Source organism: Bufo gargarizans, chromosome 2, assembly GCF_014858855.1.
Source record: "Bufo gargarizans isolate SCDJY-AF-19 chromosome 2, ASM1485885v1, whole genome shotgun sequence".
In the NCBI taxonomy this organism is placed as follows: Eukaryota; Metazoa; Chordata; class Amphibia; order Anura; family Bufonidae; genus Bufo; species Bufo gargarizans.
The window spans coordinates 596581797-596607207 of NC_058081.1; the positions used below are offsets into that span (position 1 = coordinate 596581797).

At 44.7% G+C, this 25411-nt stretch overlaps 1 protein-coding gene across 1 annotated transcript in view; it reads right to left on the reverse strand.

The window, feature by feature from the left end:
• Nucleotides 1-10421, reverse strand: part of MPP1 (MAGUK p55 scaffold protein 1) — a 41332-nt gene extending 30911 nt beyond the window's left edge. Inside the window, exons 1-3 of the mRNA XM_044281893.1 lie at nucleotides 9995-10421; nucleotides 7397-7525; nucleotides 2243-2321 (exon numbers count right to left, since the gene is read on the reverse strand). Of these exons, the coding sequence (XP_044137828.1) occupies nucleotides 2243-2321; nucleotides 7397-7525; nucleotides 9995-10105 (319 nt within the window). The 5' untranslated portion in view covers nucleotides 10106-10421. The remainder of the gene's footprint in view (nucleotides 1-2242; nucleotides 2322-7396; nucleotides 7526-9994) is intronic.
• Nucleotides 10422-25411: the final 14990 nt, after the last annotated feature.

The following is a 25411-nucleotide window of genomic DNA, read 5'->3' on the forward strand; positions in this document are numbered from 1 at the left end:
CAATTGAAAATGGATCCGTCCCCCATTGACTTTCAATGTAAGTCAAGACGGATACGTTTTGACTCAGACTTTTTTTTGAATGAATAATGTAAATGGGCCCATTATTAACGGATACAAGCGTTTGCATTATTGGTGCGGATCCGTCTGTGCAGATACAAGACGTATCCGCACCAAACGCGAGTGTGAGAGTAGCCTTAAACCCAAATCATGTGCCGTCTGCCCTCTGGTTAATCTACATCATTTATGATAGGAAGAAGAGGATGTACGCAATGGCGTGTGACCGCAGTATCTATACAGCTTAGTAGATGGATTTCTGCCCACTATACTAAAACATGTTTTTTTGCATATGTGATGGGAATAAATACTTATTTGGACGTTTTCCAGACTAATAAATTCTGCACCAACGATGCATTGTTGAGCTCATATACTTGTTTCTCATGGCAGGATCTTAACATGAAGAACATCTGGTGGTCATCAGCTTCTATCAGGCTTTACCAAGAACAGCATGAGATGCTCTGGAAGGTTTCACAGGGCTCGCTCTATGTGGACGGCTACATGCACAGGACAGTGAAAAATGTTTTCAGAACCACTGCAGTCTATGGGGCTAGTCACATGGCTGTTTGTTTTTTAACAGCCAATGAATACCGGCGTCAAAATTTAGGACATGTCGTATTTTTGGCAATTTTCACGGCCACATATATACACACACACACACCTCATCCACCTAAAACACACTGACAAACGGGTTGCACTGGAAAGACCTCATGCTCCCAGCGTCATGATGTCACAACGCTGGAAGAATCATGTCCTTCCAGTGCAGAGCGCTTGTCAACAAGTTCAAGTGGATGATAGCATTTCTATTTTTTTTTGCACCCAATAAAATTAGTGACTAGTTTACACTGGGGCATATATTATACAGCGGGAGCATTGCTAGGGGAAGGGAGGGGGTTCATCCATAAAGTGGCACTATTGGGGGGAATTTTACATACAGGGTGGCACTGTGGGGGACTTTATATATACTGGGACCACTGTGGCAATTCTACACCCTGGAAGTATTACAGGGGACATTATAGGTACTGGTGGCACTGTGGGGTGAACTGGGCACTGCAGGGGTTGGTATGCCAAATAAAAAATAAATGTAATTCTGTTTTTCAAAGCCGTCAAACGGACAGAAAATGGATGGACACATGAATGCAGAATGGCCACGAAAAACCGCCAGTGGTGCTTGTAGCCTAAGGCCTCTTCCGTTTTTTTTCCCCCAGACCCATTGAAATGAATGGTTCCGTATACGGGACGCAAAAAGCGGAACGTGCTCCGTATGTATTCCGTTGTTCCATTCAAAGATAGAACAGTACTATCCTTGTCCGTTATGCGGACAATAATAGGACATGTTGTATCAGGGACAAGCTGTTCCTTTCCGCAAAAAAACGGAATGCACACGGACGGCATCCGTATTTTTTGCGGAACGGAAGTGCGGATGTGGACAGCACATCCCGGCCCCATTGAAAATGAATGGGTCTACACCTGTTCCACAAAATTGCGGAATGGATGCGGACCCAATTTGCGTACGTGTGAATGGACCCTAATGGTGTGACTACTGCAGAGGGAACAGTGTGGCAGGTGGAGAGAGTAGAAGGAAAAGAAAGCGCTGAGAAGAAAAACAGGTATATGGGGTAAAATATGCAGTGTTTGTGGTACACTGGAGAGATAAAATAAAATCTTTATAGGACCAGAAGACCCCTTTAAGATAGTATCTCTGGGTTACATTAAAGGGGTTCTGCACTTTGTTTAAACTGATGATCTATCCTCTGGATAGATCATCAGCTTCTGATTGGCGGAGGTCCGACACCAGGGACCCCTGCCGATCAGCAGCCTTCTCACTGTTTACTGCTGGCCCAGTGACGTCACGACTTGTATCAACTGGGCGGGGCTAAGCTCCATTCAAGTGAACAGAGCTTAGCCCCGCCCAGGCCAGTTGATACTAGTCATGACGTCACTGGGCCTGCGGTAAACAGTGAGAAGGCCGCTGTGCTGCTGGAGCGCCGCTGCCTTCTCAAACAGCTGATCGGCGGGGGTCCCTGGTGTCGGACCCCTGCCGATCATATGCCGATGATCTATCCAGAGGATAAATCATCAGTTAAAACAAACTGTAGAACCCCTTTAAAAGTTAAACAAATATATGAGAAAGATAAAAGAAGCATATAGATAAAAATGGCCAATGATAAAAATAAAAAAGGATTACCTTGCCGGTGGATAAGTCCGCCATGTAAAATGCGTGCAACGACACACTTCTGCTTTGAATTCAGCTTAAGGGTGATACCCTGTAACAGGTAAAGATGAAAAATACATGAATACATCTACAAGATTTAAAACCAACCGCACCACTGTGAGGTACTTTCCATTCCGCACTGTAATTCGTACTGTGTCATATGTATATGCAGCAAGACAAACAAATGCCACGCTCACTGTTGCCGCTTGCAGATTTACCACCATTGAATGGGGATATAACTGAAAATCAGATGGATTTTCAGACTGAAAAATACAGCATCTGAACATGCCCTTGTGCTCAAAGATTATTTATATAGGACCTGTCACCACAAAATGTCAAGCAATCAGCAGGCTAATAAATAGATATGTACTCTGCACACCTTGGATCCAGTGTGGGCGCCTGTGAGCGTGGTTTGAACAATATGAAGTTAATCCACGGCACTCCAAAAGATTTTTGTGCAAAAGAAATTTCCACATTGAATTCTTTTTTGCAGATTATCATTTGAATACATCCAGAGTAGATCATTTATACATCATAAAGAGGACCTTTCACCGATCCTGACATTGTGAACTAAGTATCATGACATATACAGCGGCGCCCGGGGATCTCACTGCACTTACTATTATCCCTGGGCGCCGCTCCGTTCTGCCGCTATGTCCTCCGGTATGTTCGGGGACTTGGTTATAGTAGGAGGAGACTGCCCTTGTTCTGCTGGGCGTCTCCTTCTCCCAGGCTGTGAGCTGTGCGCTGCGATTGGCCAGCGCTACAGCCTGGGAGAAGGGGACGCCCAGCAGAACAAGGGCAGACTTCGCCTACTATAACCAAGTCCCCGAACATACCGGAGGGCATAACGGGAGAACAGAGCGGCGCCCAGGGATAATAGTAAGTGCAGTGAGATCCCTGGGCGCCGCTGTATATGTCATGATACTTAGTTCACAATGTTTGGACCGATGAAAGGTCCTCTATAAGTATGTAGCCACAGGAGACAAAATTCCCGGACGTTTCGGTCAATTACGACCTACTTCAGCGGGGTCCGGTGGCAGGGTAGTCATCCAGCACCTGCCTCTCTACCCTGCTGAAGAAGGTCGTAATTGACCGAAACGTCCGGGAATTTTGTCTCATGTGGCTATATACTTATGATGTATAAATTATCTACTCTGGATGTATACAAATGATAATCTGCAAAAAAGAATTAGGGCTGTTTCACACGAGCGGATGCCGTGCGTGGCATCCGCTCCGTGAAAGAGTGCCAAGACCCGATGCGGACTGCAGAGGCACGGAGCATTAACATGACTGTTAATGCTCCGTGCCTCTTAGTCCGCATCGGGTCTTGGCACTCTTTCACGGAGCGGATGCCACGCACGGCATCCGCTCGTGTGAAACAGCCCTTAAATGTGGAAATTTATTTTTGCACAAAAATCTTTTGGAGTGCCGTGGATTGACTTCATATTAAGCAATCTGCAGACGGCATGTTGCAAAACAGCAGACTGATATATAAGTTTTGTGGAAAAATCTAAAAAAAAAAAAAAAACACAGCTTATGACTGTTTAAATTCTTATCTCTGCTTTTTCCCCCCGAATTTTTTTTTTTTAACTGATGACCTATCCTCCGCCAATCAGCTGTTTGAGAAGGCATCGATGCTCGCAGTAGCGCTGCGGCCTTCTCTCAGCTCACCAAGCACAGCGCCATACATTGTACAGCGCATGTGCTTGGTATTCACTTCTATGGGCCTGAGCTGTGCCTTAGCCATGTGACTGATGAATGTGACATCACACGGCCTAGGCAAAGCTGCAATCTCCTCCTCAGTATGGTGAGGAGTGATTGCTAATGCTGAAGCCTCATGCACACGTCCGTGGAACACCGGCCTGGATTCCTGCTGAGTGCAGGAGCGCACGCCAATGACGCCGTGAGCTTCTGCACTCAGCAGGAATCCAGGCCGGGATCTCACGGTCAGTGTTCCACGGACGTGTGCATGAGGCTTAATGCCTGTCCCCATACCGACGCGTTATTTGCCGTCAAACGACGATTTAGGTGCCTACACAAATTATCTAATTAGCCTACGAACAAGAGAAATGCTCGTTCATCAGGTAATCGGCGGCACCTTTACACTGCCAGATAATTACTGACGAGTGTTCCTATGAATGCTCGTTACAGATTATCTGGCAGATTCTCGGCCTGTGTAAAGGGGCCTTTGGAAAACAGCAGAGATGTAAAAGTGACAAGTTTTACTAACTCTTTTCCCTCAAAGCTCCACTCCGCTCCTCTGGCTCTGTAACACGCTGGAAAATACTAAATGAAATTTACTGCTTAAAGAGAATGTGTCAGAGAATTACCTATTGTTTAAAGTGGTTGTCTCATTTCAGTAAGTGGCATTTATCATGTAGAGAAAGTTAATACAAGGCACTTACTAATGTATTGTGATTGTCCATATTGCCTCCTTTGCTGGCTGGATTCATTTTTCTATCACATTATATGCTGCTCGTTTCCATGTTTACAGACCACCCTGCAATCCAGCAGTGGTGGTCATGCTTGCACACTATAGGAAAAAGTGCCAGCCTCTCTGGTAGCTGGACCATGGAAGCACATAGACTAGTGCTTTTTCCTATATTGTGCAAGCACGGCCACCACTGATGGATTGCAGCGTGGTCTGTAACCATGGAAACAAGCAGCGTAAAATGTGATACAAAAATATATCCAGCCAGCGAAGGAAGCAATATGGATAATAACATATTAGGAAGTGGCTTGTATTAACTTTCTCTACATCATAAATGCCACTAAGGCTCCATTCACACGTCCACAAATGGGTCCGCACCCACTCCGCAATTTTGCGGAATGGGTGCGGACCCATTAATTTTCTATAGGGGCGGAATGGATGCGGACAGCATACAGTGTGCTGTCCGCATTTGTGGAGCGCGGCCCCGATCTTCGGGTCCGCAGCTCCGCAAAAGATAGAACATGTCCTATTCTTGTCCGCACCCCTAGGCTTTTCTATAGGGGTGCCAGGCGGTGTGTTGCGGATCCGCAACACACCACAGACGTGTGAATTGAGCCTTACTGAAGTGAGACAACTCCTTTAAGGCTCCATTCAGACATCCGTAGTGTATTGCGGATCCGTAATACACCCGGCCGGCACCCCCCATAGAACTGCCTATTCTTGTCCGCAACTGCGGACAAGAATAGGACATGTTCTATTTCTTTCCAGAGCCGCGGACCGGAAGTTCGGGGGCGCACCCTGGAAATGCGGAGAGCACATAGTGTGCTCTCCACATCCATTCTGTCCCCACTTAAAATGAATGGGTCTGCACCCGTTCCGCATAATTGCGGAACAGATCCGGACCCATTTGCGAACGTGTGAATTGACCCTAACTCTCATTTTTATGTTAAACATGTTTTTTAGACCGATAAGAGGTATCCCAGGTTTTAGAGGAAGAAAATAGGAAAATTGTATTTTTCATCAGACCCCCATGACAGAATTCCCCCAAATCAGACCTCAGCTAAAATAAATAAACTCCGTTAGCTCTCCTGCTCCGCGGCTCTTCTCCAGGTCTGGTGGTCTCTGCAGCAGTCTCCCTGCCTTGTGTTCTCCGGCCGTCCTGTTCTGTCACCTGATTGTAAGCAGCGCCAGGTCATACACGCGCACCACATCCTGACGCTGTACGCAGTCAGGACAGTTAAGTGCGCCACAGGGAGTGCTCGCAGCGCTTCACTCAAGGTTCCGCACACCGACTGCATACTAGAGAGCGCTTCCATAATGGAATCACTCACTAGTTTTTGCTTTATAAGATGCACTGACAATTTCCCCCCACTTTTGTGGGAAAAAAGTGCATCTTATAAAGCGAAAAATACGGTATATAATGGGTACGTGTTATAATCCTGTAACTTTCACACTGGCCACTAGGTCTGATATTAGGTCACGGTTACATGTTCTGTACAGGTAACTTCAGTAGCTATTATCACCACAGGCAGAAGTAACACCTCTGTATAGGTAACACAGGATCCACCATTCAGGTGATATCATCACTCCTGATCTTTCACACTGACTGCTAGGCCTAAAATATGTTAAGACTACCTGTATTTTGAGAGCAGCTACATGGGCTGTAGACACCATGGACAGGAGGGGACCTCAGCGACTCCTAGGGGAGAGCTTTCGAGGCCTGCTCTGTGACCTGAGGCACATTCCCTTTAAAAGGTATTATAACACCCCTTGTCTATAGGCCCTATTAGGGTCTATTGATGCCTCAGGAAACTCCTCTGTAAGGCTGCATTCACATGACTGATTGACAGCTCTACAAGCCACGGACACAGGCCGTGTGCACCTTGACTTCAATGGGTCTGTGATCCGCAAGATGAGGCAAGAGATGGACATGACCTGTCTTTTGCAGCACCGAGGCACGGACCCGGAAGCACACGGAAAGTCACGTGAATGCAGCCTAAGTAAGAAGAGAAGGCCCCTATGTACGACCAGTTGTCCGCCTGTATGTATGGCAGTGGTCAGCAACCTTCGGTACTCCAGCTGCTGTGAAACCACAACTCCCAGCATGCACAGTTGCTTGGCTGTTTTTTTTTAACTCCCATGGATGTGAAAGGAAGAGTTTCTGGGAGTTTCAGAACAGCTGGAGCGCCCGATCTTGCTGATCCCTGACGTACGGCATAGTCACCACCACTGCGAGGAAGGGCATGGCTGGGTGATGGGTCAGATTCTATTTAAAAAGAGAAGGCATCTGTGAGACAATCCCTCGCTCTCAGAAACGGTCATGTGATAAGTGTCCTTGGTAGGAGCACTGAGAGATCAGCGTCGTCGTGGTCATGTGACCGGGGGGGGGGGGGTTGTTGGCAGGGACGTCAGCCATAATACAATATATTTATCATGTCCTGCCACTGCTAGTTTTTCCGCGTCACGACTATGGTTATGGGCATATAGTGGTGCATTATCAGGATTTCCCTATAGTGGAAGAAGCCAAAAACAACCATTCTTGAGCCTGTGGTACAGCTGTCTTCCCCATGTGTAGACCGTGAAGTCTCTGCGGAGCCCTATAACCTCATTCAGTACAGACCAGATGCACTGCTTGCAGATTTTACTTCTGCTTTTACAGGGTTTGTTCCCATTTCTACGTGCACCCAACTCACCATGGGCTCCTCCGTCTCCCTTTCAAATTGCACTAGTCGAACTTTTTTCTTTTCCTCAGGACATCCGGGAGCCGCAGATCCATTGGTGTAAAACTCTTCCGTTAAAACATTAGACGGGGAGGAAAATCCCTAAAAAAATAAATGAATGAAAATGTATAGTTGTGAAGGAAGAAAGTGACTTAAAGCCATTTCTAATCTGGCCGACTTCCTCCTAAGTCCTTATCAGTGCAGCTCTCTGACAAGTGCGGGTGCTGCCACACGTGGCGGGTATGCTGCAGTTTTGGTGCGGGGGAAAAATAAATAAAAAATACCTGCATTTATGGTGCGTTTTCTTCCAGCAAAGTGAAACACACAGCAGACTTAAATGACATTAGATGTAAGGGCTCATGCACACGGCCGTGCCGTATTGCGGCCCGCAAACAGCGTGTCCGCAATATGCTGGTACCGGGCTTGTGCACCCCACATGACGGATGCGGACATAGTCACTTGAATGGGTCCGAAATCCGGAAGGTCTGGAGTGCTTCCGTAGGGTTTCTGTCCATGCCTCCGTACCGCAAAAAAAGTAGTGCAGGCACTATTTTTTGGCGGTTCGGACGGACCATGGACCCATTCAAGTTGCATGGGTCTGCATCCGTCTGTAGAATCTGCCCGTGCAGATTGCCCGGGGACTGCAAATTGCGGTCCCCAAGGCACGGAACGGCCGTGTGCATGAGCCCTTTTTTAATTAAAAGGGTATTGCGAGACTAAAGGGTGTATTACATGGGCAGATTTTCCACCCAATCTTCGCTTATGAGCAGTGTAATACTGCCGCCGACTGCTGAAAGACCAGAATTGGTCGGCAGCAGATCGCGCTGTCTAATTACGATCTGACGCCGGCAAACCACTGTACAGCATGGGGATGAGCAATGGCACAGCGATCGCTCCTCCCCATGTTGTGGAGATCGCTGCAGGTCATAGCAGCAGTCTCCCCCACTAGAGAGCAGGAGATTGCCGGGAAGGAACACTTACCTCCCGACAATTGTCTGCCTGATTGGGGCATCTAAGGCTAGGTCTACACAACGACATTTGTGACGTGACACATAGGGGCACAGCTACACTGCAACACATGTCGCGCGACAATTTTTATAATATAATAGCAGTCTATGGTGTCGCACTGCGACATGCTGCGACGCGACAGTCGCTGAAAAAGCCATCTTGAATGGGTTTTTGCGACTGTCATGTAGCAGCATGTCGCAAGGCAACACCATATACTACCATTATAAAAATTGACGCGCAACATTGGTGCAACAAAATGTCGCACAACAAATGTCGTCGTGTAGACCTAGCCTTATACACCTTTAATATATACCTATCCTCAGTATCTGATCGTTGGGGTCCGACACCCGAAGCCCCCGGGATCAGCTGTTTGAGTAGGCAGCGGCGCTCCTGTGAGTGCTGCAGGCTTCTCCGTGTACACCAAGCACAGCGCCATATATTGTATAACGGTTGTGGTTGGTATCGCAGCTCATCTCCATTCACGTCAATAGGGCTGACCTGCACCTAGGTCACGTGACCGATCAACGCGCCATCACTGGCCTAGGAAAAGGTGAAGAAGGCTGTGGCGCTACTGCGAGCACCAGTACCTTCTCAAACAGCTGATCGGCGAGGGTCCCGGGTGTCGGATCCCCTCCGATCAGATACTGATGACCTATCCAGAGGATAGATCATCAGTATACAAGTCTCGGAAAGCCCCTTTAATGTAATTAAGTTTGCAGTATGTTTTCAGTTTGCCACTCCAAAAAAATGCAGCACCTTAACCGCTGCAGATTACAAAAGTGCACAGCGTGCACCTGTACATGCTGGATACTACTGTACAGGCGCAGCCCAGCAATCTGCATGCCGTTACTATACCGTGCACAGGCAACTGAAGGGTGCCGTCACACATTCCGTTTTTGAAACCAAAATCAGGTATGGATCCTAAAAAGGAGGAGAAATATTACGGACATAGACTAATTCTCTTTTTTTTAATCCACTTTTGGCTTCAAAAACGGCATCATCGTTGCGGCGCCCATACACTATAACAAGCCACGGGATTTTGCCGTCGACGATTGCAAAATTGATCAGATTGTCTGTAGTGATTGTTATATGTATAGTAGACGACTGGTCCTGACTGCTGGAAATCTGCCCCATCAGACCCTTTCTGCTTCATGATCCCATAATCCAGAGATGCGTCACTTCTGACACCACATCAGTGTGGGGGGGTCTATAAAACCATCCACACACAAGGACCATCAGCGTGGGCGGCCATCTTCCTCCAGGGATCCTGACATCTGTCATGCCCGACTACAGCTGGTTTACATGAATATGTCTTCCATGCCTAATCTCACCCCCTCTATGATCTCTGTGAACAGCCATTTTGTCTCTTCAGTAAGCACAAAAAGGGACAAGTAAGGGTTAATCCCCAGGGCTGTTGATTATTAAAAGTCCACACTCCCAGAAACCGTGCCCTTTAAACCTTCCGGATGGTTCTTTTGAATGCTGAGATAAGCTGGGCAAAGGTCACCCTGCAGAGCATTGCACCCAGCAGCAGCAGAGCATCTTCTCCGCTTTTCTGGTTACCTGGCTGGTGGTCCGGTTCTGGAGAAGGGTCTCCAGGTAGAGATCGGACAGCGTGGACCTCATGCTCGGGCTGTCACGGCCGATCTCTGATCGCTCGAACTTCAGGGACATCTTGATGTTGTGCTGCGCCTTCCTTCTGCCCGGGTCTCCTGCTCCTCTTCCTCTCTAGCCTATTTATCTCCACAGAACAGGCTGACTCAGGAAAGAAGGGGCAATAGCGATAATAAATCTGCAAGACCTGCACAATGTTTCCCTCAGGGTGTCCCAAGCCGGAATTACCGGCGAAAACAGCCCGGCGCGGCTTATTTCAGTACCAGGGTCCGTAGAACCCCACATGACGCACCGCCGGGTCCGGCCTGCCGCCCGGGCCGCTTCATGTTCACAAAAGTCGCAGTCACAAAATAGAAAAATAACTACGCTCCCACCGGCTTCTGAGATGGTATAGCCTAAGTCACGTGATCGCTCTCAGAAACGGTCATGTGATAAGAGTCCTTGGTAGGAGCACTGAGAGATCAGCGTCGTCATGGTCATGTGACCGGGGGGTTGTTGGCAGTGACTGCAGCGGGGGAGTCAGTCAGGGGAGATAAACAAGGTGGTTGGTGAGGACTTGCAGTGTCCGGCCTGTGCAGACTGTGCGGCTTCCTGTGTCTGTGCTCAGCAAAGGGAAACATTATCAAGGATAAATGGCTTCCAAATCTGCAGCAAGAATCCTGAGTGCGTCTTTATGGCAGGGCGGTCAGAGGTCCGGTTTTCTGACCCCTTGTCCTCTGGCGCAGGGATGGCTATAACAGCTCATGCAAGCAGCACTGTGCTGCCAGAGCGTCAGCTGCAGGGTTTGAATCACTTCATTTACAGCTCTGCTACACCTGTCTTCCCTGAACTGCTATATATACAGCTCTGCTACACCTGTCTTCCCTGTACCACTATATATACACAGCTCTGCTACACCTGTCTTCCCTGTACCACTATATATACACAGCTCTGCTACACCTGTCTTCCCTGAACCGCTATATATACAGCCCTGCTACACCTGTCTTCCCTGAACCACTATATATACACAGCACTGCTACACCTGTCTTCCCTGAACCGCTATATATACAGCTCTGCTACACCTGTCTTCCCTGAACCACTATATATACACAGCTCTGCTACACCTGTCTTCCCTGAACCGCTATATATACAGCTCTGCTACACCTGTCTTCCCTGAACCGCTATATATACAGCTCTGCTACACCTGTCTTCCCTGAACCGCTATATATACAGCTCTGCTACACCTGTCTTCCCTGAACCGCTATATATACAGCTCTGCTACACCTGTCTTCCCTGAACCGCTATATATACAGCTCTGCTACACCTGTCTTCCCTGAACCTCTATATATACAGCTCTGCTACACCTGTCTTCCCTGAACCGCTATATATACAGCTCTGCTACACCTCTCTTCCTCTCCACTACCAGCACAGTGTTTGAATCACTTCATATACAGCTCTGCTACATCTGTCTTCCCTGAACCGCTATATATACACAGCACTGCTACATCTGTCTTCCTCTCCACTACGAGCAGTGTTTAAATCACTTCATATACAGCTCTACTACAGCTGTCTTCCCTGAACCGCTATATATACATAGCTCTGCTACACCTGTCTTCCCTGAACCGCTATAGATACACAGCTCTGCTACATCTGTCTTCCCCTCCCTCACTAGCACTGTGGCTGAACCGTTTCATATACAGCTCTGCTACATCTGTCTATTCCCCTCCCCCACCAGCACTATGGCTTTGTAGCTATAGCTACAACTACTGCCCTGCTGTATGTCATAGACAGAAACTAACTCCTACTAGTAAAGTAAGGTGCTACATCACAATACACAGTACTGCCGCATTTCCATACAGCAGAGCTGGGTATGCCGACGTAGCACCTTACTTTAGTTATTGGAGTATTTTTTGTGTTTCTGTCTACTATATACAGCAGGGCAGTATTTGCCGCTATAGCTAGACCGCCACATTGCTGGTGGGGGAGGAGAATAGACCAATGTAGTAGTGCAGTATATGAAGCCGTTCAGTCACATTGCTGGTGGAGAACAAGAGAAGACAGATGTAGCAGAGCTGCAAATGCAGCGTCCCAACACGTGGCCAGGGGTCCCTTTAAGATGGAATAAATGTTTGTCGTGACGCTAGTTGCATTTCAGCAACGAGGACATAGAGTCCCCTGTTTGTGTTTTGATGGTACACACCCGAGGGCAGACTTTACCCCCACACATGGCTGACTATAGGGGGTGGACACCACCGGGATAGGATGGGGGGTCTTCACAGCTATAGCATAGTAGAAGTGGCCAGGGTGCACTGCTAAGCTGAGAGTGGGGCCTAGGGGGAAGGTAGGGGTGGAGCTTAGCTGTGTGATGGGTGGAGCTTAGCAATGGGGTGGGGCTTAGCAGTGGGATGGGGACCCAAGCACATGACTTTGCTTGGGCCCCAGACATGTCAATCTACCCTGTAAACACTCTTAAACTGGTTGTCTCATCTCATTGTTACTAAGGACAGAGTTGACCACCCGCTCACCAGTCGCTTGGCAGGAGAGTTAGACCCGGCTCAGTACAAGGATCCGGCAGCCAGGTGAGGGGATGACACCTAGGAGCCATTCCAGGCAGTCTACGGGTTTATTTCTATTCAAAGGCTAAAAATCCCTCTAAAAGGGGTTATGCCATGACTCGCATGGGTCCAGAGATCTCCTCATTTATTGCTCCATTTACTCTCCTATATGTATTTCAAACTGGCAGATCAGGGCACATTAAGCTGTCCTTTAAATTTGGTGACTAAAAATTTTAATTTGGCTCCTACATTTTTCAGGTTAGGAGCCAATGAATGATATTTTTTTTTGTCTGGAGCCCTGTATATCCTTGTCTCCTCAGCTCCTGCACAGTCCTCTCCCTCCCGTGACCATAGACTTGCATTGACATGTGTAATAAGCAGAGGTAAGCTGTCCTCTGTCCTGGATTGTAAAAAGGGGATTTTACAAAGTGAAAGAGGAGGAAGGCGAACTAGACATTTCTCACTGATAAAAACACATTACAAAGTTTCTTGTGGTCACTTGTACTATTGATTTGTGAAATGTTAGTGACCATTTAATCAATATGTTGTCTGTATCCCAAAATTGGGCCAATGAAAGCCACAACAAAAGGGATCGCCTACAAACAATAACAAGTGGCATAAAAAGATCTTTTTTAACCAAAGGACTGCAATAATAATGGAGGGTAACCTGCAAGCCCCTAATGAGGTGTCATTGTACAACCCACACCAACAATAATGAAAAGAGCATTTGAGCTTTATCTACCATCCACTGAACAGGGCATGTCCTTTCTACGACAGCTCTCCCCCTGTCACAGCTCAGGGGTGTGTACTTTCTCAAGGGGTGAGTCCTTTCTGCTGCAGCCCTCTCCCTGAAACTGTCACGGCAGTAGATTTGGCTGGTGGCAGCTGAAGGATGGAAATGAGCATGTGCAACCACCTCAGCAAGGTGGATAGAGAAATAAGGAAAAGCACAAACAGCAAGTGGCGCAATGCAGACATTTTATTGAATAGTTCAGCGGCTTATACTAAATTTTTAATTACATACAATTACAAAAATATTCAGATCTGGGTGCTGGTTTAAATGCCAGTTCACTGTAGCCCAATGCCAGAACTGCAGTAGTAAAGCAGAACCAAAGTACACAGTAATATACAGAAAATGCATTCTTAAAGTCAGACCCTTTCACTTTGGATTTTTTATTTATTTTTCAGCACAAGACCACAGCATAACAAAATGTGAACAGTTTTCCCCATTATTCTGCACTCATAAATGGAAAAATGAAAACAGAATGTTAGAAATCTTTGTTAATTTATTAAAAGGAAAACCAAAAATATTGTATTGACATAAGTATTCAGACCCTTTACTCAGGGCTTAGTTGAAGCACCTTTGGCAGCGATTACTGCCTCCAGTCTTCTTGGGTATGATGGCACAAGGTTTGCACACCTGGATTTGGGGATTTTCTGCCATTCACCTGTCTGCTGCCTGATGTGAAAATTGAAATGGCAACTTGACGTCTTCTTTCAGCCACATCTCGTCTCTGTAGAATTTGGCAGACACCTTAGGTTTCTCACTTTTCCATCACCCTTCCCTGCCCCCTGTATTATAATGCCCCCGACATCTAATGGTCCCTGTAGTGCACCAACCTCTTATGCCTCCCCTGTAGTTCTCCACTTTGTAGAGCCCATATACAGTCAGGTCCATAAATATTAGGAAATTGACACAATTCTAACATTTTTGGCTCTATACACCACCACAATGTATTTGAAATGAAACAAACAAGATGTGCTTTACCTGCAGACTGTCAGCTTTAATTTGAGGGTATTTACATCCAAATCAGTGAACGGTGTAGGAATTACAACAGTTTGCATATGTGCCTCCCACTTGTTAAGGGACCAAAAGTAATCGGACAGAATAATAATCATAAATCAAACTTTCACTTTTTAATACTTGGTTGCAAATCCTTTGCAGTCAATTACAGCCTGAAGTCTGGAACGCATAGACATCACCAGACGCTGGGTTTCATCCCTGGTGATGCTCTGCCAGGCCTCTACTGCAACTGTCTTCAGTTCCTGCTTGTTCTTGGGCCATTTTCCCTTCAGTTTTGTCTTCAGCAAGTGAAATGCATGATCAATCGGATTCAGGTCAGAGGATTGACTTGGCCATTGAATAACATTCCACTTCTTTCCCTTAAAAAAACTCTTTGGTTGCTTTTGCAGTATGCTTTGGGTGATTGTCCATCTGCACTGTGAAGCACCGTCCAATTAATTCTTAAGCATTTGGCTGAATATGAGCAGATAATATTGCCCGAAACACTTCAGAATTCATCATCAATAAATACAAGAGAACCAGTTCCATTGGCAGCCATACATGCCCACGCCATGACACTACCACCACCATGCTTCACTGATGAGGTGGTATGCTTAGGATCATGAGCAGTTCCTTTCCTTCTCCATACTCTTCTCTTCCCATCACTCTGGTACAAGTCGATCTTGGTCTCATCTGTCCATAGGATGTTGTTCCAGAACTGTGAAGGCTTTTTTAGATGTCGTTTGGCAAACTCCAATCTGGCCTTCCTGTTTTTGAGGCTCACCAATGGTTTACATCTTGCGGTGAACCCTCTGTATTCACTCTGGTGAAGTCTTCTCTTGATTGTTGACTTTGACACACATACACCTACCTCCTGGAGAGTGTTCTTGATCTGACCAACTGTTGTGAAGAGTGTTTTCTTCACCAGGGAAAGAATTCTTCGGTCAGTGGTTTTCCGTGGTCTTCCAGGTCTTCCAGGTCTTTTGGTGTTGCTGAGCTCACCAGTGCATTCCTTCTTTTTAAGAATGTTCCAAACTGTTGTTTTGGCCACGCCTAATGTTTTTGCTATCTCTCTGATGGGTTTGTTTTGTTTTTTTCAGCCTAATGATGGCTTGCTTCACTGATAGTGACAGCTCTTTGGATCTCATCTTGAGAGTTGACAGCAACAGATTCCAAATGCAAATAGCACACTTGAAATGAACTCTGGACCTTTTATCTGATCATTGTAATTGGGATAATGAGGGAATAACACACACCTGGCCATGGAGCAGCTGAGAAGCCAATTGTCCCATTTTGGTTCCTTAACAAGTGGGAGGCACATATGCAAACTGCTGTAATTCCTACACCGTTCACCTGATTTGGATGTAAATACCCTCAAATTAAAGCTGACAGTCTGCAGTTAAAGCACATCTTGTTTGTTTCATGTCTAATCCATTGTGGTGGTGTATAGAGCCAAAAATGTTAGAATTTATTTGATGTCCCAATATTTATGGACCTGACAGTATGTGATGGTGCCGCCTAAAACCCAGTGGAGAAGGTTGCGATTATGTCACCGCTATCTATTGCACTGTTCTACTACCACATTGGCTTCAGGCTTAGTAGGCCGCAGGTCACAAGGCTAAACAGCAGGGACAGGAGCCATAGGCTCCCATGCACTGTCGCAAACTGCCACCCCCATAGAGGCAGGTTGGCCGCCGCCTGGGTCAAGATACTCATCTTGTCTCATTGTATATGCAGCCCGAATGTTCGATTGGGTTTAAGTCAGGGCTCTGGCTGAGCCACTCAAAAACATTCACAGAGTTGACCCCAAGCCACTCCTGTGCTGTGTGCTTAGGGTCCTTGTTTTGTTGGAAGGTGACACTTTGGCCAAGTCTGAGATCCAAAGCACTGGACCAGGTTTTCATTAACAATATACTGTACTACATGCTGTGGCGCATTTATTACCGGGGGAGCAAATCCTGCACATCCTACACAGGATAACCAAATGTGCGGATGAAGTATCGTGTGTCAAATGTGCACCTGGGTAGCCTGCGTCCCATGAGCCAGTTATAGGTGGGACTCACAGCCTCCTCCCATTGTATGTGCGATTTCACACTGGAGGTAACTGGGAGCTGCTGTCTGTGTGTCGGACCTTATGCCCCTATAAGAAATGGCCCATGTGCTCATCCGCACATTTGGCTATCCTGTATAGGATGTGCAGGATTTGCTCCCCTGGTTATAAATGCACCACAGCATTTAGTGTCTTCTGGGCAGCCCCACCAATTTTTGGTCTGGGACAAGCCAAATTTACAAGGAGTGTCTATGAAAATTCAAGACAACTGTGGCCAATTCAGGACTGTTGGCACCTATACAATAGGGACCACAGCATGTAAGAGGGAATATGCATTCTGTCAACCCATCAGTGCACCCACGACTGGCATGTCTGATATATACCTGAAGATAGGTCCTCCATATTTAAATCCTATACAACCCCTTTAAGAACCTAGCAAGATGTTTGGCAGCATTTGCCGTGTAAATTGTGTGCACTTGATTATACAGGATGGCAGCTCCCCCGGACCGATCCTTCTGCAGGAGACAGTCGTAGCAGATCCAGAGGTCCCTGTGTGCAAGCAAATGGAAGAAGCTCTACACCTGGTGGCCATGGAAGCATCTCCTTAGGACCAGATGGGTGTACCTCGTGGAAAGCTGCCGACTAAACACAGATGTATTTGTCAGCACTGTGTTTATAATGCCCACTTGTTCCAGACATAATAGTTAGGTAAAGTGGGCAAAACCATGACTTTTTTTATTTTATTAAAATGTTCCTAAAAAAAACTAACGTAAGTTTTGCTAGCAGGTGCAATACCTGTAATACAAAGTCACAGGGATCTGAATAACCTCTGATCTCTGCTGTGTAACCCTTTGAATGCCATGATCAACACTGATCCAGGATTCAAAGGGAGAGACTGAGGAAGAGCTACTTCTATTAAATCACAGAGAATTTCTACCTAGCATGGGCCAGGGTTCACTGGAGACCATCAGGGCTGTCTGACCATATTCTCGGTTAGTATACATGCAATCATTCTTCAATATGCTCCATCAGAACAAAATCGAATGTACTGTGGAATAAAAAATTGCACAATTTTATAACATACTGTGTGAATAACTTATACGTGAATATTCGGTCACTTTTTATCTGAAAGTCACTAGTTGAGTCTAACTCCCTCTTTGTCTGAATTTGTAGTCTAAACACTCTGCCAGACCAGCAGTGAGACCAGGGAGGTGTGGGGGCAGCAACTTACGAGAACAGCTCCCTTATCCCAGAAATGTCGCTGGTTACGGCATCTCACATTATATTAATCAATGCTCCTATGTGGGCATCTTGATGGAGAGATGAAAGGAGAATTAGGCCCCTTGCAGACATAGAAACATAGAATGTGTCGGCAGATAAGAACCATTTGGCCCATCTAGTCTGCCCAATATACTGAATACTATGGATAGCCCCTGGCCCTATCTTATATGAAGGATGGCCTTATGCCTATCCCATGCATGCTTAAACTCCTTCACTGTATTTGCAGCTACCACTTCTGCAGGAAGGCTATTCCATGCATCCACTACTCTCTCAGTAAAGTAATACTTCCTGATACTACTTTTAAACCTTTGCCCCTCTAATTTTAAACTATGTCCTCTTGTAGCCGTTTTTCTTCTTTTAAATATACCATTGCTTGAGAAGAGGTAAGGAATTTGCTCTGGTGTTTGCTATTGTGCGTTTGCTAATGAGCCTAGCTCATTGAGGTGTTACATTTGTTGCTGGGGGAGGAGCTTGTGAAGGAGTGTGTGTATATATAGAGACAGACTCATTAGCTGGCCTAATTCATTAGCTGCAAGTTCTACCTTCAAGTACTACATTAAGTACAGTGAAGAGATATTGCAGGAGGTAGGCTGGAAGGTGGAAACAATACAAAAAAAAAAGGTAAGATTTGTTTGATTTAAATTGACAAATTTTTTTTTCTTTTTTTTTCTCCTCTTTAAAATGGCAGGCTTGGTTCAGTGCAGGAATTGTGGTGCATTTATTTCATGTTCCACTCTTTGGAGATTCATATGCTGTCAGATCTGTAGACAGTTCTCCTTACTGCAGCAGGAAATTGCATTTTTGAAATCTGAGATATTTAAATTATCTGTTAAACAAACTCCAGCTAGGACTGCTGCAATGCCACTGCCACAGAAGACCCCCAGAAATGGCAGATGGGTTACTGTAGGTTCTGGAAGACTTAGAGTGGTGGATAGAAGACATGTCCCACAGTCGGTGATTCTCCAAAATTCATTTGCAGCACTCTCAGAATGTAAGGACAACATGGATATGGACTCAAGCACAGAGGGTGAGAAACCATCGACTCCTATGTCTAATGTATGCAATACTGCAGCCAAGGACAAAAAAGATAAAGTGAAGTCTCAAAGGAAGCAGCTGTTGCTGGGTGATTCAATCATAAGAAGTGTGGAGCTTAAAGAAAATGGTTTTGTGAGATGTCTCCCTGGGGCTACTGCTAGAAGAGATAGAAGACGTATTATTAATATTGTTAAGCAAGCAAAGCAGGAAGGGGACGTGGATGTTCTTGTCCATCTAGGGACAAATGACCTGGCTTGCAATGAAGTGTCAGAGGTGAAAAAATCTTTTTATCACACTTGGTAATGACGTACAGGATTTTGCATCCACCATTTCATTTTCTGAAGTTCTGCCTGTGCATAATGTTCAGAATGATAGGCAGAGGCGCATAAAGGAGTTCAACACATGGCTTGGTAAATGGTGTCAAGAGCAAGGATTTGGCTTTGTTTCTCATAATAGCTCTACTTGGAATAGAAAGGAACTGTACAAAAAAGATGGTTTGCATCTTTCTCTCAAAGGAACAAATGTACTTAGTGAACAACTCCAAGAATTTGCGAAAGAGTATTTAAACTAGGAAGGGGGGGGCAAAAGAGTGAAAATAAAAGAGTCCAATTGCCCCCCGAAACAATGCCAGAACAGGTCAGAAGCACAGAGGGTAAGAAATAAGCTCCGAGTCCTCTCTACAAATGCTCGCAGTTTAGGTAAAAAAATCAATGAACTTGGGTCAATAATGGCATCTGAGAATGTAGATTTAGTGGCTGTTACGGAGACATGGTTTAATGAAAGAAATGACTGGGACATAACCATACCAGGGTACTCTTTATACAGAAGAGACAGAGAAGGCAAGAAAGGAGGAGGAGTGGCCCTGTATGTGAAAGATAGCATTAAATCTAACCTAATACAAGTTGGTGAGGCCAACATAGAGTCAGTTTGGGTTACGTTGCAGTTTGCTAATCATGCAGTAACTCGTGTAGGTGTGATATATAGACCACCTGGTCAAGTTAAAGAACTAGATGATCTACTAGTTGAAGAAATAGCTAAAATGACAATGAAAGGAGAAGTTATCATTATGGGAGATTTCAATCTTCCAGATATAAACTGGAAAACCAAAATAGCAAGTTCTACCAGGAATACAGATATTCTAAATTCCCTACTGGGGTTATCCCTACAACAAATGGTTGAGGAGCCAACCCGGAGGGAGGCCATTTTGTATTTGATATTCACAAATGGGGATTCGGTATATGATGTCATTGTAGGCGAAACCTTGGGATCTAGTGATCACCAGTCAGTGTGGTTTAATATAAGAACTGTGAAAGAGTCCCACCACACAAAAACAAAAGTTTTAGATTTTAGAAAAACAGACTTTTCAAAAATGAAATTAGTCATAAATGAGTCCTTATCAGACTGGAACGGATTACATGGAGTCCAGGAGAAATGGGACTACTTAAAAGGTGCATTATTGAAGGCAACAGAAAATTGCATTAGACTTGTCAGTAAAAGCAAAAAAAGGAAGAGACCACTGTGGTACTCAGCAGAAGTGGCCCAAATCATTAAAAATAAAAAGCTAGCATTTTGTAATTATAAAAAAAACCAGAGCAATGAAGATAAGGAAATCTACAAGATTAGGCAGAAAGAGGCCAAGCAAGTTATAAGAACTTCTAAAGCTCAGGCAGAAGAAAAACTAGCTCAGTCTATGAAAAAAGGGGATAAGACATTCTTCAGATATATAAATGAAAAAAGGAAATTAAAACAAGGAATAACTAAATTAAAAATAAAGGACGGAAGGTATGTAGAAGAGAATAAAGGGCTAGCCGACTGCCTTAATGAATACTTCTGTTCAGTTTTTACAAAAGAAAAAGAAGAAGGACCTCCACTAGAATGGATGACTATTAAATCGTTTGATGCATGTGTCTTTACAGAGGAAGATGTTCTAAGTTTGCTGTCTAAAGTGAAGACAAATAAGTCACAGGGGCCTGATGAGATACACCCAAAATTATTAAAAGAGCTTAGTGGTGAGCTGGCAAAACCGTTAACAGATTTATTTAACCAATCATTAGTAACAGGAGTCGTCCCGGAAGATTGGAAATTGGCAAATGTCGTGCCCATTCACAAGAAAGGTAGTAAGGAGGAATCGAGCAACTATAGACCAGTGAGTCTGACATCAATAGTAGGCAAATTAATGGAAACCCTATTAAAGGATAGGATTGTGGAACATCTAAAATCCCATGGATTGCAAGATGAAAAACAGCATGGGTTTACTTCAGGGAGATCATGTCAAACAAATCTTATAGATTTTTTTGACTGGGTGACTAAAATAATAGATGGAGGAGGTGCAGTAGACATCGCATATCTAGATTTTAGTAAGGCTTTTGACACTGTCCCACATAGAAGACTTATCAATAAACTGCAGTCATTGAGCATGGACTCCCATATTGTTGAGTGGATTAGGCAGTGGCTGAGTGACAGACAACAGAGGGTTGTAGTCAATGGAGAACATTCAAAACAAGGTCATGTTACCAGTGGGATTCCACAGGGATCTGTACTGGGACCAATTTTGTTTAATATCTTCATAAGTGATATTGCAAAAGGCCTCGATGGTAAGGTTTGTCTTTTTGCTGATGACACAAAGATACAGTCGTCATGTGAAAAAATTAGGACACCCTTTGAAAGCATGTGGTTTTTTGTAATATTTTTAATAAAAGGTTATTTCATCTCCGTTTCAACAATACAGAGAGATTAAAGTAATCCAACTAAACAAAGAAAACTGAAGAAAAGTCTTTTCAAGATCTTCTGTAAATGTCATTCTACAAAAATGCCTATTCTAACTGAGGAAAAAGATAGGACACCCTTGCCCCTAATAGCGAGTGTTACCTCCTTTGGCTGAAATAACTGCAGTGAGACGGTTCTTGTAGCCATCTACCAGTCTTCGACATCGGTCTGAGGAAATTTTACCCCACTCCTCAATGCAGAACTTTTTCAGCTGTGAGATGTTTGAGGGGTTTCTTGCACGTACAGCCCTTTTCAAGTCACCCCACAGCATCTCAATGGGATTCAAATCTGGACTTTGACTTGGCCATTCCAGGACTCTCCATTTCTTCTTTTTCAGCCAATCTTTGGTTGATTTACTAGTATGTTTTGGGTCATTGTCATGTTGCATGGTCCAGTTCCGCTTCAGCTTTAATTTTCTAACTGATGGTCTCACATGTTCTTCAAGCACCTTCTGATACACAGTAGAATTCATCGTGGATTCTATGATGGTGAGCTGACCAGGTCCTGCTGCAGCAAAGCAGCCCCAAACCATGACACTTCCACCTCCATGCTTCACAGTTGGTATGAGGTTCTTTTCTTGGAATGCTGTGTTTGGTTTACGCCAAACATGTCCTCTGCTGTTGTGTCCAAATAATTCAATTTTGGACTCATCTGTCCAAAGAACATTATTCCAGAAGTCCTGGTCTTTGTCAACTTTATCTCTGGCAAATGTCAGTCTGGCCTCGATGTTTCTCTTGGAAAGCAAAGGTTTCCTCCTTGCACACCTCCCATGCAAGTTAAACTTGTACAGTCTCTTTCTGATTGTAGAGGCATGTACTTCTACATCAACAGTAGCCAGAGCCTGCTGTAGTTCTCGAGATGACACTTTAGGGTTTTTGGAGACCTCTTTTAGCATCTTGCGGTCTGCTCTTGGGGTGAACTTGCTGGGGCGACCAGTCCTGGGCATGTTGGCAGTTGTTTTGAAAGCCCTCCACTTGTAGACTATCTTCCGGACAGTGGAATGGCTGATTTCAAAATCTTTTGAGATCTTTTTAAATCCCTTCCCAGACTCATAGGCTGCTACAATCTTTTTTCTGAAGTCCTCTGACAGCTCTTTTGCTCTCACCATGGTGCTCACTCTCACTTCAACAGTCAGGAGCACACCAAACTAAATGTCTGAGGTTTAAATAGGGCAAGCCTCATTCAACATGCAGAGTAACGATCTACTAATTATGTGCACCTGGTGTGATATACCTGTGTGAGATCTGAGCCAATTTAAGAGGGAATACATGTGAGGGTGTCCTATCTTTTTCCTCAGTTAGAATAGGCATTTTTGTAGAATGACATTTACAGAAGATCTTGAAAAGACTTTTCTTCAGTTTTCTTTGTTTAGTTGGATTACTTTAATCTCTCTGTATTGTTGAAACGGAGATGAAATAACCTTGTATTAAAAATGTTACAAAAAACCACATGCTTTCAAAGGGTGTCCTAATTTTTTCACATGACTGTATGTAACAGGGTTGATGTTCCTGGAGGGAAACGCCAAATGGAAAAGGATTTAGGAAAACTAGAAGAATGGTCAGAACTCTGGCAACTGAAATTTAATGTGGATAAGTGCAAGATAATGCACCTGGGGCGTAAAAACCCAAGGGCAGAATATAGAATATTTGACACAGTCCTGACCTCAGTATCTGAGGAAAGGGATTTAGGAGTAATTATTTCAGAAGACTTAAAGGTGGGAAGACAATGTATTAAAGCAGCACGAAATGCAAGCAGAATGCTTGGATGTATAGGGAGAGGTATAAGCAGTAGAAAGAGTGAAGTGCTTATGCCGCTGTACAGAACACTGGTGAGACCTCATTTGGAGTATTGTGCGCAGTACTGGAGGCCATATCTCCAGAAGGATATAGATACTCTAGAGAGAGTTCAGAGAAGAGCTACTAAACTGGTCCATGGATTGCAGGATAAAACTTACCAGGAAAGGTTAAAAGACCTTAATATGTATAGCTTGGAAGAAAGAAGAGACCGAGGGGATATGATAGAAACTTTTAAATACATAAAGGGAATCAACTCGGTAAAGGAGGAGAGCATCTTTAAAAGAAGAAAAACTACCACAAGAGGACACAGTTTTAAATTAGAGGGGCAAAGGTTTAAAAGTAATATCAGGAAGTATTACTTTACTGAGAGAGTAGTGGATGCATGGAATATCCTTCCTGCAGAAGTGGTAGTGGCAAATACAGTGAAGGAGTTTAAGCATGCATGGGATAGGCATAAGGCTATCCTTCATATAAGATAGGGCCAGGGACTATTCATAGGATTCAGATATATTGGGCTGACTAGATGGGCCAAATGGTTCTTATCTGCCGACACATTCTATGTTTCTATTTTCTCCTCTTTTACCTTGTTGATTCCCTTTATGTATTTAAAAGTTTCCATCATATCCCCTCTGTCTCGTCTTTCTTCCAAGCTATACATGTTAAGGTCCTTTAATCTTTCCTGGTAAGTTTTATCCTGCAATCCATGTACCAGTTTAGTAGCTCTTCTCTGAACACTCTCCAAAGTATCAATATCCTTCTGGAGATATGGTCTCCAGTACTGAGCACAATACTCCAAATGAGGTCTCACTAGTGCTCTGTAGAGCGGCATGAGCACCTCCCTCTTTCTACTGGTAATTCCTCTCCCTATACACCCCAGCATTCTGCTAGCATTTCCTGCTGCTCTATGACATTGTCTGCCTACCTTTAAGTCTTCTGAAATAATGACCCCTAAATCCCTTTCCTCAGATACTGAGGTTAGGACTGTATCACTGATTTTATATTCTGCGAGCATGTCCGGATGCGCTGCATCTGCGATCAGGGAACATCTTGCGAGTGCATACACAATTTTAGTCAGTTTTGATTGTGTTGCTCAGTTTTTTCCACGCAAGGGCGTAACACTGATTGTGGTACCCAGACCCGAACCCGGACTTCTTCACTGAAGTTCGGGTTTGGGTTCGGTGTTCTGTAGATTTTATTATTTTCTCTAATAACATGGTTATAAGGGAAAATAATAGCATTCTTAATACAGAATGCTTACTAAAATCTGGCATGAGGGGTTAAAAACAAAAATTAAAAATTAACTCGCCTCATCCACTTGTTCGCGCAGCTGGCATTATCTTCTTTGAGGACCTGCGATTACATAATTGCGCTCACCACGTGGTGAGCGCGGTGACGTCAGCGCAGGTCCTGCTGAATAAAGATCTTCTATAGTCATTCAGCAGGACCTGCGCTGACGTCACCGCGCGGTGAGCGCAATTATGTCATCAAAGGTCCTTTGGCAGGTCCTCAAAGAAGAAGAAAGAAGACATGCCAGTTGCGCAAACAAGCGTATGAGGCGAGTTAATTTTTATTTTATTTTTTTAACACCTCATGCCACATTTTAGTATGCATTCTGTATTAAGAATACTATTATTTTCCCTTATAACCATGTTATAAGGGAAAATAATACAGTAAATTAACTTTAATGGGGTTGCTCATCCCGATCATCTCCTAGCAACCATGCGTGAAAATTGCACCGCATCCGCACTTGCTCGTGGATGCTTGCGATTTTCACGCATCCCCATTCATTTCTATGGGGCCTGCTTTGCGTGAAAAACGCAGAATATAGAACATGCTGCGATTTTCACACAGCGCACAAGTGATGTGTGAAAATCAACGCTCATCTGAACAGCCCCATAGAAATGAATGGGTCCGGATTCAGTGCGGGTGCAATGCGTTCACCTCACGCATTGCACCCGCATGGAATTCTCACCCGTGTGAAAGGGGCCTTACTTTGCAGATAACATTTCCCCTCACAGCAGCAGTAAACTGACACTAGATGATGTATCTACAAAGGAGATCTTATCATTTGCGCTGACAGAAGGACAGTGTTTTGTATTAAAATTTCAACGGTATAGTAAA